General features: G+C 43.8%; 1 protein-coding gene and 1 long non-coding RNA gene across 6 annotated transcripts in view; one reads left to right on the top strand and one right to left on the bottom strand.

Annotated features, from left to right (window-relative positions):
* The window catches only part of UVRAG (UV radiation resistance associated), a 102,065-nt gene extending 98,326 nt beyond the window's left edge, over positions 1–3,739 (bottom strand). For all 4 annotated transcript variants that reach the window (XM_053934476.1, XM_053934478.1, XM_053934477.1 and 1 more), the window contains exon 1: positions 3,550–3,739. In XM_053934476.1, coding sequence (XP_053790451.1) covers positions 3,550–3,630 — 81 coding nt within the window. In that variant the 5' untranslated portion in view covers positions 3,631–3,739. The remainder of the gene's footprint in view (positions 1–3,549) is intronic.
* A 107-nt stretch (positions 3,740–3,846) lies between these two features.
* On the top strand, positions 3,847–5,925 carry LOC128783897 (uncharacterized). 2 transcript variants are annotated; one of them, XR_008429268.1, is made up of 2 exons: positions 3,847–4,437; positions 5,749–5,925. It is a non-coding gene; the product is annotated as an uncharacterized LOC128783897 (long non-coding RNA). The 2 variants fall into 2 exon arrangements; XR_008429267.1 differs by having other exon boundaries at positions 5,063–5,925.
* The last annotated feature ends 9,776 nt before the right edge of the window (positions 5,926–15,701 follow it).

The following is a 15,701-nucleotide window of genomic DNA, read 5'->3' as shown; positions in this document are numbered from 1 at the left end:
AGAAAAATCAAAGTTATTTCATCAACATGGGCTCAAAGATGCACAGTAGTGAATTTTAGTTTACAGATCCTTAAATCAAAGTGCCTCAGATGCCTTTACACTTCTGGGCATCTGAAAGGCTTTTGAAAGTTTCCCTTAAGAAGGAAAACAGCTATGTAGCTTTCATGTGAACACATCAAGGGTCAATACAGGTTTCTAATCATCCATACGCCATGCCATGGCTACTCCGGCTTCTGTACTGCACTGAGAGCTTCACCAGGAGCAGTCAGCAAATGGAAGATGTTCAAAAGACATCAAGTCTGCCCTAATTCACACAAGGAGAAAGTGAAACAGGAAGAATAAGGAATATCTCAATACTTGACATGGTCCATGCAGAAGTATAATTATTTTCCAGCTATCTGAATGCAGAACAGCCCTTTGCAAGGTCAGTATGGAGTTAAAGAATGCAACATCTGAAGTCAGTGTTAGATCTAACAAAATATCTTAGTCTATGGCATTATCTGCTACTTTAATACTAACTAAAGCAACAGTTACACCAAAAAAAAATTAAAACAGATATCTATACTATAACTGAAAAAACTTAAGACTATGTATTGGTCTTGAAAAACAGCTGTGTTCTCTGGTCTATCCTTCTCTGCACCCTTTTCTACTAGCTAAACCTCTTAACTACTTCCTCACTAAGTAATTGCATTTACACTGAGGAGCAACTCAGAACTCAACTTCTACCCCCACAAAATTATGTAAACAGCTGGTAACTGCTCAGCTGACACAAGAAATCTTCTCTTTGTACCCCATAATCACATGTAGAATATCTACACCACTTACTTTGGAGTCCAAAATGAATAAAAGAACTAAGACTAAAACAGATGTAAGCTCATGATGATCACATGACTCACAAAAAAAAAAAAGCCTAAAAGGTTTGGGTCCCCCAACCCCTCCACCACTTTGAACTGCTTATAATGACAGGATTGAACAGTTTGTTTTGAGCATTCAAAAATCCTTAAGTTATTATGACACTCCCAGTTTTTTTTGCATCGAGCAACCACGAAGAGATATTACTAAAGAATCTCTCTCTGCTCCTGAAGTGCAATTATTTCACATTTTCAGTACTGTTATGCTCACTTGTACAGCAAAAGAGAACAACATCCTGACACAATTACTAAGGGATTCAAATGGGAATTTTATGCTTAATCTGATGCATTTCTTTACAGCCATATCCTCTATTTCTCTTTCCTAAAATACAGAATACAACAGCAAAAAGCATTCTCTGCCCCAGTCATCCCACCACACAAACAAGTTACAGAAGAGGTCAGTCAGTTTTGACATAAGTGTCATCACAGTAGCAAAAGGTTTCAGACTTAACTTTTCGCTCCTGCAAAAGTGTTAGTAGCAGGAACATTGTTTTCTTATTAATGTAAAAGTCATTGGAACAATTAAAGCTAGACTAAATCCAAATTACACCATCAATACTTCTTCCCCTAAAAAGTCACTTCAGTCATTAAAAGCACTCACCTTGAATTCACAAGTTGAGAATTTGTCTTTGGAGAGATTTATAGCCATGACTCAGACCATCCTGCTCTCAATCCTTATAGTCAAAAAAAATGTAGCTTTGGGTGTTCTAGAGAAAGCTGCCTACTGAAACAAATCACCAAGTTGATTTCATGCTGGCATACAGCAAGCAATTACCTTGCCTTATGTAGCATCACATAGCTTCAGTCAGCCAGACTATGGCATTACAGAGGTGGTACAATAGACTAGGAATGACTTATCTTTTTCATAATTCTGCAGTAAAATGGCTCCAGCGTGCTGAGCCTCTTCAAGGTATCTTGCACTTCACTAACAGACTTTTGAGCTCAGATAATAGAGAGGGTGATTTGCTATCACTGTGTTCACGTGAGCCTCTCAATTTGATTCCAAGTATGGACACAGTACACAGGTCCCTCAGCACATGGTCCTTGTGTTAGCAGAGCGCACAGCAGAATACCTCAGTCTCTATCACAGCTTTACACTTGCTACAATTAACATACAAGATTCCTCGATAAATATTTACTCAACTGGAACATCCTATCATTGATGACTCAATTTCTGCTCCTAGGAACTCCTATAAAAGTTTCTGCTCCTAGAATAAAAAGCCTGTGTTTTGGTCTCACTTTCCCAAATGAAATCCCATTACTAATATGAGGCTTCTCCCTGCAGCATTCACTCGGTCCTTGCACAAGCCTGAGAAAGAATAAAACCAAAAATTCAGCAAGGAGAAGGCCATACTTGATTTTGTGGACAATCCATTGTTTCTTGTTCATACAGAGCAGCATTCATGTTTATGCTTATTAACATAGAACAGACCCACATTTCAGAGTAAGTACTTTCTCACAAATTAGGGTCAGGTGGCCAACAGCCACCTCCACTTCCCTCTCTTTGCCCCCAAGAGGATGTCTTCTAGAACATGTTTAACAAAAGAGCAGTTATGGATCTAACTTCAAGTTAACATCTGTTGATTTTTTCTCTAGTACTCTTTATATTCCCTGGTAACATGTAAAACAGATTGCGTGTCTAACTTGTAATAACATGACTGTAGTGAGTCAATAAGCCAAAACAACATTCACATCTTACACTATTTCTAAAGAAAAGCAAAATTTTGCTAATTACTCCCACCTTCACCACCCCTGCTCCAGCTCCCGTACAATAAAAGTCACCACATGAAAGAGGGGAAAGGGCACAAAGTTGGTTTGATACGGATTGCTAAATGCTCAGGCAGAACCTAGTCTTCCTCACTTAAAATTAATGCTCTCCAAAATGAAAATGTGGAACAAATGCCAAATAAACCAAAAGCCAACTATCAGCAAACAGGAAAAAGAGTTAGGCGAAGGAAGGATGCAATGGGGAGAGAACGTTTCACCACTTTTCAGAATACACCTCATGTTATAGCCACACTTGCTTCCCACCAAGAGAAGGAGGAGGGGACACCCCATGCTTCAGCCCCAGGACGTGCCCAAGTTCAGCATCGATTTCCACGGTGTTATTCCTGCTGCAACTTCCACTTTTAGTCTGCTCCAGATCCTTAACAGGCACAGAAATAAGTTTTCTGGGAGAGGAAACACCACCTGACTCCCCCAGGAGAGAAGCACAGACCCCTACCCCCATGTTTCCTCTTGCCTTCCTACCAGTCTAAGAGAAAGGTGCTCAAACTGCCCCTTGCCTCAGGAACTCACCTTCCATCAGCTTGGGGACTCTACCCCAGGTACCCTCAGACCTCGGGGTAGCCCCACTGACACCTCATGGAGTACCTGTCCACGCCTTTACCTCAGGGAGCGCCCCCATTCACCTGAGGGAGCAACCCCTGTACACCTCAGGGAGCACCTCTCAGTTCGGGAAACATCTCCCATTCACCCCAGAACAACCCACATCTCAGTGAGCACGCCCCTGCGTACACCTCAGGGCATCCCACATCTAAAAGAGCAGATCCCCTTCACCTCAGAACACCCCACACTTCAGGAGACACCCTCCTCCGCCTCAGCCCCCTCCGAGCGCCGCCCCTAGGCCCTGCCGTACCTGCTGCGAAGGCAGCTCCACATGCAGGGCGCGGGCGGCGGAGCTGGGCGGTAATGCGGCGGGACTGGCAGCCGAGGTCATCCTCACGTAGGGTCCCCGCTTCCACTCCCCCGAGGCCGCCCGGCACACAGAGGTTAATGGCGGCAGCAATGCCGAGCCGGCCGCCCGCTACGGAGCCATATTACCGCAGTGCCGGGGGGGGGTGGGGGGGCGAAGCACCGCCTCCCGCACGCCCATTGGTCCTCGCGCCGCAGGGGCGGGAGCCCACACGCCTTCTCGAGTTACGACTGGCTTAATCTGACGCAAATCAACGCCCCTCTGCGCAGGCCCTGTCAAACGGCAGGAATGCGCGACGGCGTCGATTAGAGCGCCCGCTTCCGGAAGGCGGGACGGCTCCCAATTACGGGCGATGATTGGAGAAGATCCAGTTTGATTGACTGCATGCCCTCCGTCACGTGTGCGGGAGCTGTTGTCATCACGTGGTGGGAAGGAAAATAGTTCAGCAGAGGGGAGGGAGGGGCGGTCGCCATAGCACCCGGAGGGGCTGCGAGCCTGGGCCCGACTCTGTGGATCGGCACTGGTGTCATCCTCAGCACCCCCTACATATCACTCCGACCTGCTCAACATCATATCCACCTGCCCCATGTGATACCTGCCCCAAAACAGGCCAGCCTGCCCAGTGTCACATCCATCTAAGTCATGTCAATATAAAAAAGACCTTGGGCTATTGCAGAGGGTCCAAAGGAGGGCAATGAGGACAGCGAACGGTCTGGAGAGCCTTATAAGGAGCTACTGAGGACACTTCTTCTGTTCATCCTGGAGAAGAGACCGAACAAGAAGAGTAGACCTCATTGAGGTCTTCAGTATCCTCAGGAGGAGAAGCGCAGGGTACGTAACAGTCTCTTAACTCTCGTTATCAGTGACAGGACCTGAAGGAATGGCCTGAAGCTGAGGTGGGAAAGGTTTGAGTTGGATATTAGAAAAAAGTTCTTCATCAAGAGGGTAGCTGAGCACTGGAATAGGCTCCCCAGAAAAGCGGTCACAGCATCAAATCTGACAGCTTAAGAAGCATTTGGACAATGCTCTCAGGCACATGGTGGGATTGTTGTGGTGTCCTACACAGGGCCAGGAACTGGAATTGATGATCCTGATGAGTCTCTTCCAACTCAGCTTATTCCATGATTCTGTGATTCTATGAACGTTCCCCACATCACATCCCCTTGCCTTGCATCACACCAACCTTCTCCATAGCACATCCACCTGGCCCATGTCACCCCAACCTGCCTCATATCACCCCGACCTGCCCAACAACAGACCAACCTGCCCCTCATTGTGCCAACCAACCCCATGTCAGACAAACCCTTCCTACGGCATATGGACCCATCCCATTTCATGCCAAGCAATCCCACAACAGGCCAACTCGCCTAACATCATACCAACCATGATGCCTAGACATACCAAAGCCCAATGCAACCATCCCCCTCAGCACCTACCTCCGTCTCATCCCATCCAGGCAACATCCATCCTGAACAGTGGAGACCATGCCCACCTGGAACAGCACCATCCCCACGTACGGTGCAGCTCTCGGAGCACCAGTCATGTGCCTGTGCCCCACCAGGGCCATCCATCCCAACAGCACTCTGCAGCACCTACCTAGTGTAGAGGTGGTTGTACTGAAGACACCCATCCCCATGGCACTTGCAGGGACCATCAGGGACTGAGTCAAAACACCTGTCCCTGCACTACTGGAAACACCAGTCCTGCCATCCCTGCAGCGGCACTGGGAATGCCCCTAATGCATGCCACAGTACTGGAAATGCTTGTTCCCACTGGGCCAGGCAGCTCTGAAAGGGTTGAGTGTGCTTTACAGTACTGGAAAACCCCATCCTCTGCTCTTCCTCTCCTCCAGTCCTCCTGTCCTCAGCACCATGCATCTCCCACACCATGGAGACCATTCTGCTGGAAGCCCAGTAAGCCTTTATTCACCTGCAGTACTCCTCAGTTTGTAATATTCCATGCTGTAGTGAGGTGTTTTAACAGCATTGTCTTCAGCACTTATTTTGGTCCAAGGTATTCAAAAGTGAACTTGTTAAAGATAAGAAGTAAAATAAAATCTAGAATGGAAAATCAAGTTTTCTGGGGTTTGATGGCTATCCTTGTGGCATTAAGCCATCTTCCATCCTGCTCTTTCCTTTGCAGCTGCTCACCATGGTCTGCTTTTCTCCATAATGCTTCCTAGTCGAAATGGAGATGCTAAACTTTTCTTCTGGATGATTCCTTGGTTTATCACATAGTAACACATCTATATGGACTTATTTTCCCAAATTGTTTGATTCAACATGTAGGCATCAAATAAATTTGGTACCTCAAGCTTAAGTTTTGGACATTGTTGAGCCTGGCGTGTGTGAGTACTGGGTATTTCTGTCTCTGATCAGGAAAATTAATTAAAAACAGTGGCCTTTTTGAGAAGACCTTCTGGGAAAAAGTGTGTCTCCATTTTTTTCTTTCTGATGAAAAAAACCTCTTTCTATTTCAGTATTTTCTATAGCCAGTTTTCTATTTTCAAGCACCCAGAGTCCTGAGACGTGCTAAGATCAGGAATTTCAAACACAATCATTTTGGACCTGGTGTATCAGTTTGATTCACCTCTTGGTTTCTGGTTCAGTACAAGACACATTCTCCTTCCTTTTAAGCATTCCATCTTCACCTTGGATGACTGAAACTTGATTTTTAGGACAAAATCTGGGGGATTTCTTTCCTCAAGGTGTGAAAAATACATTTAGAATGACAAAATTATCTAAACATCAAGAAATTTTGAGAATGCTTTCTGCCTTTGAGACCCTCAATATGTTTCCTCCAGACAGCAAAACTATTTCTAGCTTAGACTTAGATACAAAACCAAAGATCACAGCTGTAAGAATAGTTTTTCCTGAGATAAATCACTAAAAACACTTCATGGAAGCAGTGTGAAGAGGCCACTGCTTGGTTGCCCAAAATATAAAAAACCTAAAACATCCTTAAAAAAAAAATAAGTCCATCCTCAGTTCTGTGACTGATTTTCCCCAACTTCTTCACCGTCTCCTTCTATAAAAAGTATGTTATCAACATTATTCTCATTCTAAATCAAAAACCCAGCCACATACCAGCTACTAGGGAGAAAACTAACTCTACCCCAAAGAACACCAGAACACTAATTTACATAGTGAAATTTGCTGAATGTTAAGTCCATATGTCATTACCATAGCAGGATTTTCCTACTTTTCTTCTTTTCCACAGGAGCAGACTGTGATGATAAAATAGTGATGTTTAGAAAAGTCAAATTATTTATTTACCATAGCAGTTCACCTGCTATGGAGCCTAGTGGGTCCTTTCCAACTCAGAATATTCTGTGACTCTGTGACAAGGGGGAATGACATTACATTGACAGCAAGCAAGGTTAAATTTCAAAGAAATTTTTCCCTCTGAGTGGTGAGGCCCTGGCACAGGTTGCCCAGAGAAGTTGTGGCTGCCCCATACCTGGAAGTGTTCAAGGCCAGGTTGGATGGGGCTTGGAGCAACCTGGTATAGTAGAAAGTGTCTTTGCACATGGCAGAGGGCTGGAACAAGATGAGCTTTAAGGTCCCTTTCAATCTACGCCAGTCTGTGGTTCTGTGATCTTCAGTTTTCTTCAGATGAATTCAACAGTCAAAAACATCACCAGATTACTGACTCTGTCTTGTGTTTATATGTTGTCTAAACTCACACTAGCAGCTCCTCACTCTGACATTATGGAATATCAGATGGCATTTCTTCTGGACTTTTTTTTTTTTTTCCTGGAAAGCAAAGCCAGAAGATAATTAAAATTTGTACTAATAAAACTTTTAAAAGCAATTTTAACAAAATCAGGTAAAGACTTCTGCAGAATGAAGTGTATTTTTGAAAAGACTCTGGAGAAAACTGGATGAAGTGCCAGTGAGGAATTGCCAGAAATTACATTTAGAATATTTAATTGCCATTTCTGGAAGCACTACTTTATCAGTAATCTTTATTCACTGACGTTGAGATACATGGACTCATGTCCTTCAAAATGACATACAGTGGAGAGATACTGCCTACAAGTTATTACAGATATTATTTAATAGACTTTATTGCAAATTTTGGCAGGGTAGCACCTTTGGGAATGGAAGAAATTACCTTGTGGCTAACAATAATTCCTACTTCTGCCACAGATAGGTCAAATATGCTTCTTACTGGGGTATGAGATCATTGCAAAATCACTCCAGTGAGACAACATACTTCATTAATGAGTAGAAGCATTCCAAATGCAGAGCAAAATACTTGTAGTTTGTGAACTGTTTAAAGAGAAAAAAGGACAAATTCTGCACTGAATGTGCATTAAATAATGTAATTTACAGCCATAGATGTGGGGTTAGCCTTGCTTTGAGAGGGATCAATCTTAAGCAATAGCGATTAAAACACAAGACTGGTTTTGTGGGCATTGAACTTTGCACCTGTTTGTGTCCAAGGTATTTCTTAGGATCTGTATTTCTAGTTGCAGCTGAGTATGTTTGCTCCCTTCACAGAGGTTATTTTGAACTGCTGTGAGACACTTGCAGCTACCTAAGGTGTTCTGGTAATCCCTAGGCATTGTATCAGAAGCTCACAGTGAAAAGCACAGTAAAGGTCAGATCTTTTTAACGTAGAGGCACTTGGTTTTAAATTACTAGTAATATAAGTCTTTAGTGCAATAAACTCCAAGGGGGACTGTATCAATTTGCAACTGGCCATTGTTTGCACTTTACCATCACCACCAGCTACATAAATATGGAGGTATAAAAATTGATTTAATTAATTTATCCCAAGTTCCTGAGTGTCCCATTATAGATAAACCCCGCCTCAGACAGAGACACTTCATTGTGCTTTTGACACACCATTAAGCTGTTTGGGTCACATTATGTGTGCAGAGGAGATCCACTTCAGTAAAAGACGTTTTTAAGTCAGCTCATAACCATTAGATAATTTCCACGCAGGACACAGAAGAGGACTCCTGGTACTTTGGAAGGCAAATGATGCTTAGAATATCTGTTACTCTCCTAGAGCTTAGAAGGGCTATTATTTACATGGAAAAAACTTCCTTCTCAGACTCAAAGACATATTTAAGTATATATTGTGAATGAGATAGGGAAAGTAGTGAAAGGACTAGAGCACAAGTGTGACAAGGAGCATCTGAGGGAGCTGGGGGGCTCAGCCTGGAGAAAAGGAGGCTCAGGTGGGCCCTTCTCCCTCTCTACAACTCGCTGACAGGAGGGTGGAGCCAGTTGGGAGTCAGGTTCTTCTCCCAGGGAACAAGGGACAGGAAAAGAGGAAATGTGTAGGAGGAGGGGTTGGGGAAGGCAGTCTAAGGTTGCCATGGGAAACAGCAGTTGTATGAGCTCCCCACCCCTTTGTAAGAGAATTGTACCCTCCCCCTGTCCTGTCAGTTATTGTTCAAGTCTGCCCCTTAGCCTAGAATCTTCTCTGTTCCATGTTTTCCCTTTGGTTCCTCCACCAAGATCACTCCTTTCACTTTTCCCCACTGGTTAATGTTATATCTCCCCTCCCTTTAGCCTTTTCCCGATTGTTCCCTCGTACGATAGACCCTCCTACCCTTATACAGCAAAAAGATTCCTCACCCCGCCCCTCGGGGCTCTCGGAATCTGCCTCCCTTCTGCTTCGTGGTCTCCCTGTCTGCCCCTTCTGCGACCCTTCAATAAACGAGCAGGATTTTAGCAGCTCGAGTGTCCCTCCTGTTCTTCTGGTGGACCCTCAGATGTACCAGCTATCTGAGCTTCGTGCCGAGAGGCTAAAAGCCCCCGCAGCTCGGCAGAAATGGCCTCAAGTTGTGTGAGGGGAGATTTAGGTTAGATATTGGGAAAAGTTTTTCATGGAAATAGTCATCCAGCCCTGAAACAGTTTGTCTAGGGCAGTGGTAGAGTCCACATCCGTGGTGTGATTTAACAGATGTGTGCATGTGGATGTGGCACTTGGAGACATGAATTAATGGTGGGCTGGGTAGTGCTGGGGGAATAGTTGGGCTCAATGGTCTCAAAGGCTTTAGAACTTAAATGATTCTGTAATTCTATGAAACTAAATATATTTTAAATGGGAAGGCAATTAAATGAAGGAGAACAGCACATGGGGTCCATCACACCCACTGATTACATTAAAAGGCCATGTCAATCAACCAGAAGATGCTTTCTGATTTCAGTGGTAGATCAAGGTCAAAGGCCTTCAAAGTGGTTCACAACCAAGTGTCACAGCTGGTCTGTGGCTTGGCAATTAATTCAGCTATAAATAAGAAACCCAGCCCAGTTTCATAAACCGGTCCCTAGGTGAACAATGATAGGATACATTTAAACTCAAACAGGGACTTCACCCAATCACGTTCCATCCTAAACTGCAGACATCACACTGGCCAAAGAGCTGAGTGGTGTTAAAACCAGACCAATGTTTTAAACTGAGGTGTTTCTAACCCCCTATATAAAGAGGATACGAACAATAAAATTCGTTGTTGTTGCTTGGATCTCTGAAAGTGTGTTTGACCACCAATCCCACATAACAAATAAGCACTGGGACTGCAGGCTGCTGCAAGGACTGTCTTCCAAACAAGATGCAAAATTCCTAAGCTCCCATGTAAGTACAGTCATGAAATATCTCCTGGTACATTACCATAAGTCCCTGAAGGAAACTTGTTTCTGAATTCTGCTTGAAATAAAGTCCCTCCCTTTATTACACCTGCATTTTCATCTTGTAATGTGATTTTATCACTTTATCTGATGTGTCATGGTTGTGCTTTCCAGTCCAGAAGTGGTTGCATTTAATCTATGGGAAAAGTAAATCCTTCTTTGGAATATTTATAGAGACCTTTAAGGCTCTTTGAATGAAAAGTTTCTGCCAGATGAAAGCATTGATGAAAGCTAAATATACATAAGAAGATAAAAAAATCAGTATACCCATTGAATTGGAGCCTACTTGCTGTTAAGCCTTCCCAGGACAGCATTTGCACCAGAACTTTTCACTTTCATTGGCTATAAGCATCTCCCAGACAATATAATGCCATTATACCAAACCACCAAGATTTTCTTGATCTTTGATACTTATAAGGTATCATCTGTAGGTCATATTATTCTGACTGACTCTTCACTGATGAAACATTTACATCTATTAAAAAGAATTTGGGATATCCAGACCTTCTGATGTGACAAGGAAGAAGAATGGATGGGTTCGATGGTTGCTGATGCTACGCAGTCTATTTGCATAAAAGTACAGAATCTCATATAGGTTAGAAAAGACCTCTCAGATCATCTCACGAGGAGGGCACTCCTGCACTGTGCCGCCTTGATCAAAGCACAGCAGAAAGCACCCAGCAAAGCCAAAAACTACTGGGGGAAAAAGCTCCCAATGTATGATTAGCTATAAGTGTGGATCCGACCTAAGAGGAATCAGGGAACTAGTAAATAATCATGGATAGAGTTCAAATTCCCATCAGGCTTACATTATGGCCTTTTACAACCTGTTCAAACATCTTCACCCCAAAAACCCCGTCTGAGAGAAAAAAAGATAACCACAAATCAAAATAGAGAAATCCCTACATTAGCATTTTTCCTGCCCTTTCAGCTGCCTGATGTGGGATTCCCTTGAATCTCTGGCAGAAGCAGGCAAGAAAATGCCTATTTTTGTAATAGTATAGATTTTTCTTTAAATGGAAAAACTTATTTATCTAAGCTGTTGCCAAACAGAACCATTTTCAAGGGGATCATTTTATAGCACAAACCTTTGAGAATGTGCACTGTAGAAGAATAATTTGTGATTCCTTGTGGTACTGCTGCTTGGGCTAAATTGACAAAAACTTCATTCAGAGGGTTACGCATCAGTTTCAGGTTTCTGCCTCCTCAAAGAAGGTCGTTCTAGTCTGGGTGAGTGATCTCCTGGCATTGCTACTTGGTGTTTCCCCAAAATGTTTGGAGGCTTTGTTACATTATCCTGGAGTTACTAACAGGCACTTTATGGGGGCAGCACGTCCTTTCTGTTTGTTTTTTCAATCTCCTTCATTAGACCCAGGTCTGCTTCCACATTGAATAATAAAAAAAAGCTGTGTACGCACTACAAACAGCATTATTCTGTTTATGCTATGCTAATTAATGAGGGACTTGAAGCAAGCTGGTGATATCCCACCTTTATAGCTGGTGCTGTAGGAAATAAGGCTGCCCTGCTTCACAGAGAGGGAAAGAACAGCTGAGTAAACCCACAGAATCATAAAGATTGGGAAAGCCCCCTAAGACCATTGAGTCCAACCATTCCATACTGAGCCCACTACTAACCCATGCCCCCAAATACCACATCTACACTTCTGTTAAATCCCTCCAGGGATGGAGACTCTGCCACTGCCCTTTGCAGCCTGTTCTAATGCCTGACTGCCCTTTCAGTGAAGAAATTTTCCCTAATATACTATGTAAACCTTTCCTGGTGCAACTTAAGGTTGTTTCCTTTTGTCCTGTCCCTTGTCCCCTGGGAGCAGAGCCCAACCTTCACCTGACTTCATTCTCCCGTCCGGGAGTTGCAGAGAGTGCCAAAGTCCCCCTCAAGCTTCCTTTCCTCCATACTGAGCCCCACCCAGCTCCCTCAGCCACTTCTGGCACTCCAGCCCCTTCCCCAGCTGCATTCCCTTCTGTGGACATACTTCTGTCCCCTAATGTCCTTCTTGTCATGAAGGGCTCAAAACTGAACCCAGGATTCATGTAACATGCTCAGGATGCCCTATGGCTGGCTGTCAAGGAAGGGATAAATCACTGCAGGTGGGTTGCATCCAACTGCTGTGCCTTTTCCATAAACTGAGTCATGTTCCCTACTGTTCTGTTTGCCAGAGGGAGAGCTCTGATTTGAGGCAAAGACAACAAAATAGGACAGTAACTATGTATAAACACATGAGGAAAAACTGGTGAAAGTGGAAAGTCCTCTTCCAGCCTGCAATGAGGGACAGATTTATCAGGATTCTTGCAGGTATAATAAGGAACGTTAGGAAGACAGGGAGATCTTAAAGAACCCGAAAAGTGCAAATGTTCTTCATATATCAAGCTAAACAAAAGCAGAGGAAGGGGAAGTTGCTGAGCTAAAGGCAAGAGGAAAAAGGAAAGCAAAGATGCTCATTTCTCAACAGAGATTGTAAGAACAGCTTTATCAGGGCAGCAGCATATCTCAGCCAAGGGAAGTGACCTAGATAAGGCAGCAAGAGCATAGCAGTTCTGTAGCAAGCACATTTCTCTCTCTCTCAGAATTTTTTATTGAAGTGCACAGAGAGAAATGAAAGAGAAAACTATTTCTATTTCTGCTCTTTGTTTTTCTCTTGTGGAATGTGTTTAGAGAATTGTTTACCTAGAGTGAGCGCTTAGTTAGATTATGGTGGATTGTTTGGGCCTGATGGCCAATCAGATCCACCTGTGTCTAGACCCTGGAGAAAAGGGTCACGAGTTGTAAGTACTTAGATATAATAGTTAGAGAAAGTAGTATGTAGTATTTAGTATCCTCTTTTATATAGCATATTAATGTATTATAACATAATTATAATAAAGAAATCATTCAACCTTCTGAAATAGAGTTAGACATCATCATTAAGTTCGCCGACATCTACAACACAGTTCCATCCTGACACAGTCCCAGCAACACACAGCATAGTCACAGAACCAAAGAATCACAGAACTGTCATGGCTGAAAAAGTCCTCTCTAAGATCACAGAGTCCAACCATCAACCTGGCACTGCCAAGGCCACCACTAACCCATTGTCCACAAGTCACATCCACAAACTTTTAGAAGACTCCTAGGGATCATGATTCTAACGCTTCCCTGGGCAGACTTTTCTAATGCTTATCAGCACAAAGGCAGAGGAGATAATTTTAACTCCTCTTAGTGCTTAAGCTCATAGAAGCACAGAATGATTTGAATTGGAAATGATCTTAAAGATCATCCAGTATCACACCCCTGTCATGGGAGAGACACCTTCCACTAGACTAGGTTACTCCAAGACCCATCCACCCTCACTTTGATCACTTCCAGGCATGAGGCAGCCACAGCTTCTGTGGGCAACCTGTGGCACTGTTTCACAGTGAAGAAAGCTTTTTTCTTCCTAAAAACCCTTCTAGCCCTGTCCTTCTGTCACTGTGAAGCCATTACCCCTTGTCCTATCCCTCCATACCTTTGTCCAAAGTCCTTCTACAACTCTGGGAGCCCCTTTATGCACTGGCAGGAGCTCTAAGATCTCCCTAAAGCCTTCTCTTTTCCAGGCTGAACATCCTCAGCTCTCCTAGTCTGTCTGCAGAGACAGGCTGCAGCCCTCAGAGCCTCTATGGGGCCTCCTCTGGACTTGCCAGGTCTATGTCTTTGTGGGGACTCCAGAGCTGAAGGGAGCAGTGCAGGTGGGGCCTCACAAGCAACGGGACCAGATCACCTCCCTTGAGCTGCTGACACACTGTAAGATCAGTCCAAGATGCATTTAGCCTTCTGCACACTATTGTAAGAGAAAACATGGGCTACTACCTTGGGCATGAGCCGAGATCAGGCAAAAATTCCCCTTTCATATACTGGTAATAGCAAAAGAACAATGTTCAGTATCAAACTCGTTACACTCTTAGCACAGCCAAGAATTCAGCAGAGCTGGTCCAACCTTGCAGTATGGAAAATGACAGGATATTCATTAGTATATCCCTTTTTGCAAGAATGGAGCCTTGTTTGAAATAACTCTCTCCCTCCTCTGTGTTAGGGGGATTTCAGTCTGCAGCTATGCTTTGATCTAAAACTTGATAATAAAAAACACTGCTTGGAAAAAGCTCTACAAGAATTGACTTCCTTCAGTTCATGGAATCCTCAAAGGTGGATTCCAGTGACATGCCACAAGTAGTTATAAGTGGTTTGGGCAGAGATTCTCTTGCTATTCATTTCCAGAGAAGTCACTGGAAACACAACCTTCATGTCAGCTAGAAGAACACAGAGATACAAATCAATCCTACTAGGGGTGACAAAAAGGGGAAGCAACCAATGCATCAGGTTTATCTTCCTCAGCAGGAGACTTTAAAATTCCATTGGACCCTAAAAAGGGCAAAGAGTAAGTTTGGCTTTCACCTTGGAGAACAGCATTGTCAGGTTGTGAAAGTCAGCACCGATTAATCACTTCCATGGTTCACAGGCCAGACCTAGCCCAAAACAGGTTAAACCCTTCCTTGTTACTAGGAGAGCCCACATGAACTTTTCAGCACTATGAGCTATTTCTGCAGCACTTTACACCTCCAGTAGTAGAAGTTTGGGGGCTCTGACAAGAATAATCAGAGTGGTTTGAGTTGGAAGTGACCTTAAAGCTCATCTCCTTCCAACTTCCCTGCCATGGGGCAGGGACACCTTCCACTAAACCTGGTTGCTGGCTTGGAAAACACTTCCAAGGATGAGGCAGCAAGAGCTTCTTTGGGCAGTCTGTGCCAGGGTCTCACCACCCTCACAAGGAAGAATTTCTTCCCAATATCCAATCTAATTCTCTTCTCTATTAGGTTTATTGCCTATTTATAAAAGTCATTTGGCCCGTGTCCTATTACTAAGCACTCTGTATAGAAAGTCACTTTTTTATGAAGCTCCCTTTTAAGTACTGAAAGGGGCTGGAAGGATTTATTCACCTGAGGACCAGGGATGCAATCCAGCATTTTCTGTTCTAGGCAGCAACAAAACCCAAAGTAATCTGCTGTAAGGGGCAATAGGGCATGCGCTTTCTGTATCTGCTCAGTGGAGATCCAGAGATGGAGGCTGCCTCAGCTCCTTGTACACTCCCAGGCAAAACCCCAACTTTAAACCACAAAGATTTGCTTAAACTATCCTGGCTACCCCATGCAGGGAGGATGCAGATGGTAGAACAGAATTATTAAGGTTGGAAAAGATTTTTAGGATCAAGTCCAACCCTTAACCTAACTCTTCCAGGTCTACCACTACACACTTCCAGAGATGGTGATTTTGGTGTGAGCCTGCTTTTGTAGAGACAAACCATTTTTTCCCCATAGGAAAAAAGGCACAACTCCAATCATACAAACTACTGCTGTAATACCAGTATCAAACCCTGCAGGGTTTGATATCAAAACCTTTGAAGGGACCAAAGCAGCCCA

The sequence above is a fragment of the Vidua chalybeata genome, chromosome 2 (assembly GCF_026979565.1).
Source record: "Vidua chalybeata isolate OUT-0048 chromosome 2, bVidCha1 merged haplotype, whole genome shotgun sequence".
NCBI classification, from domain to species: Eukaryota; Metazoa; Chordata; class Aves; order Passeriformes; family Viduidae; genus Vidua; species Vidua chalybeata.
The sequence above is the reverse complement of the archived record's forward strand: the minus strand, read 5'-3'. Positions and strand labels throughout refer to the sequence as shown.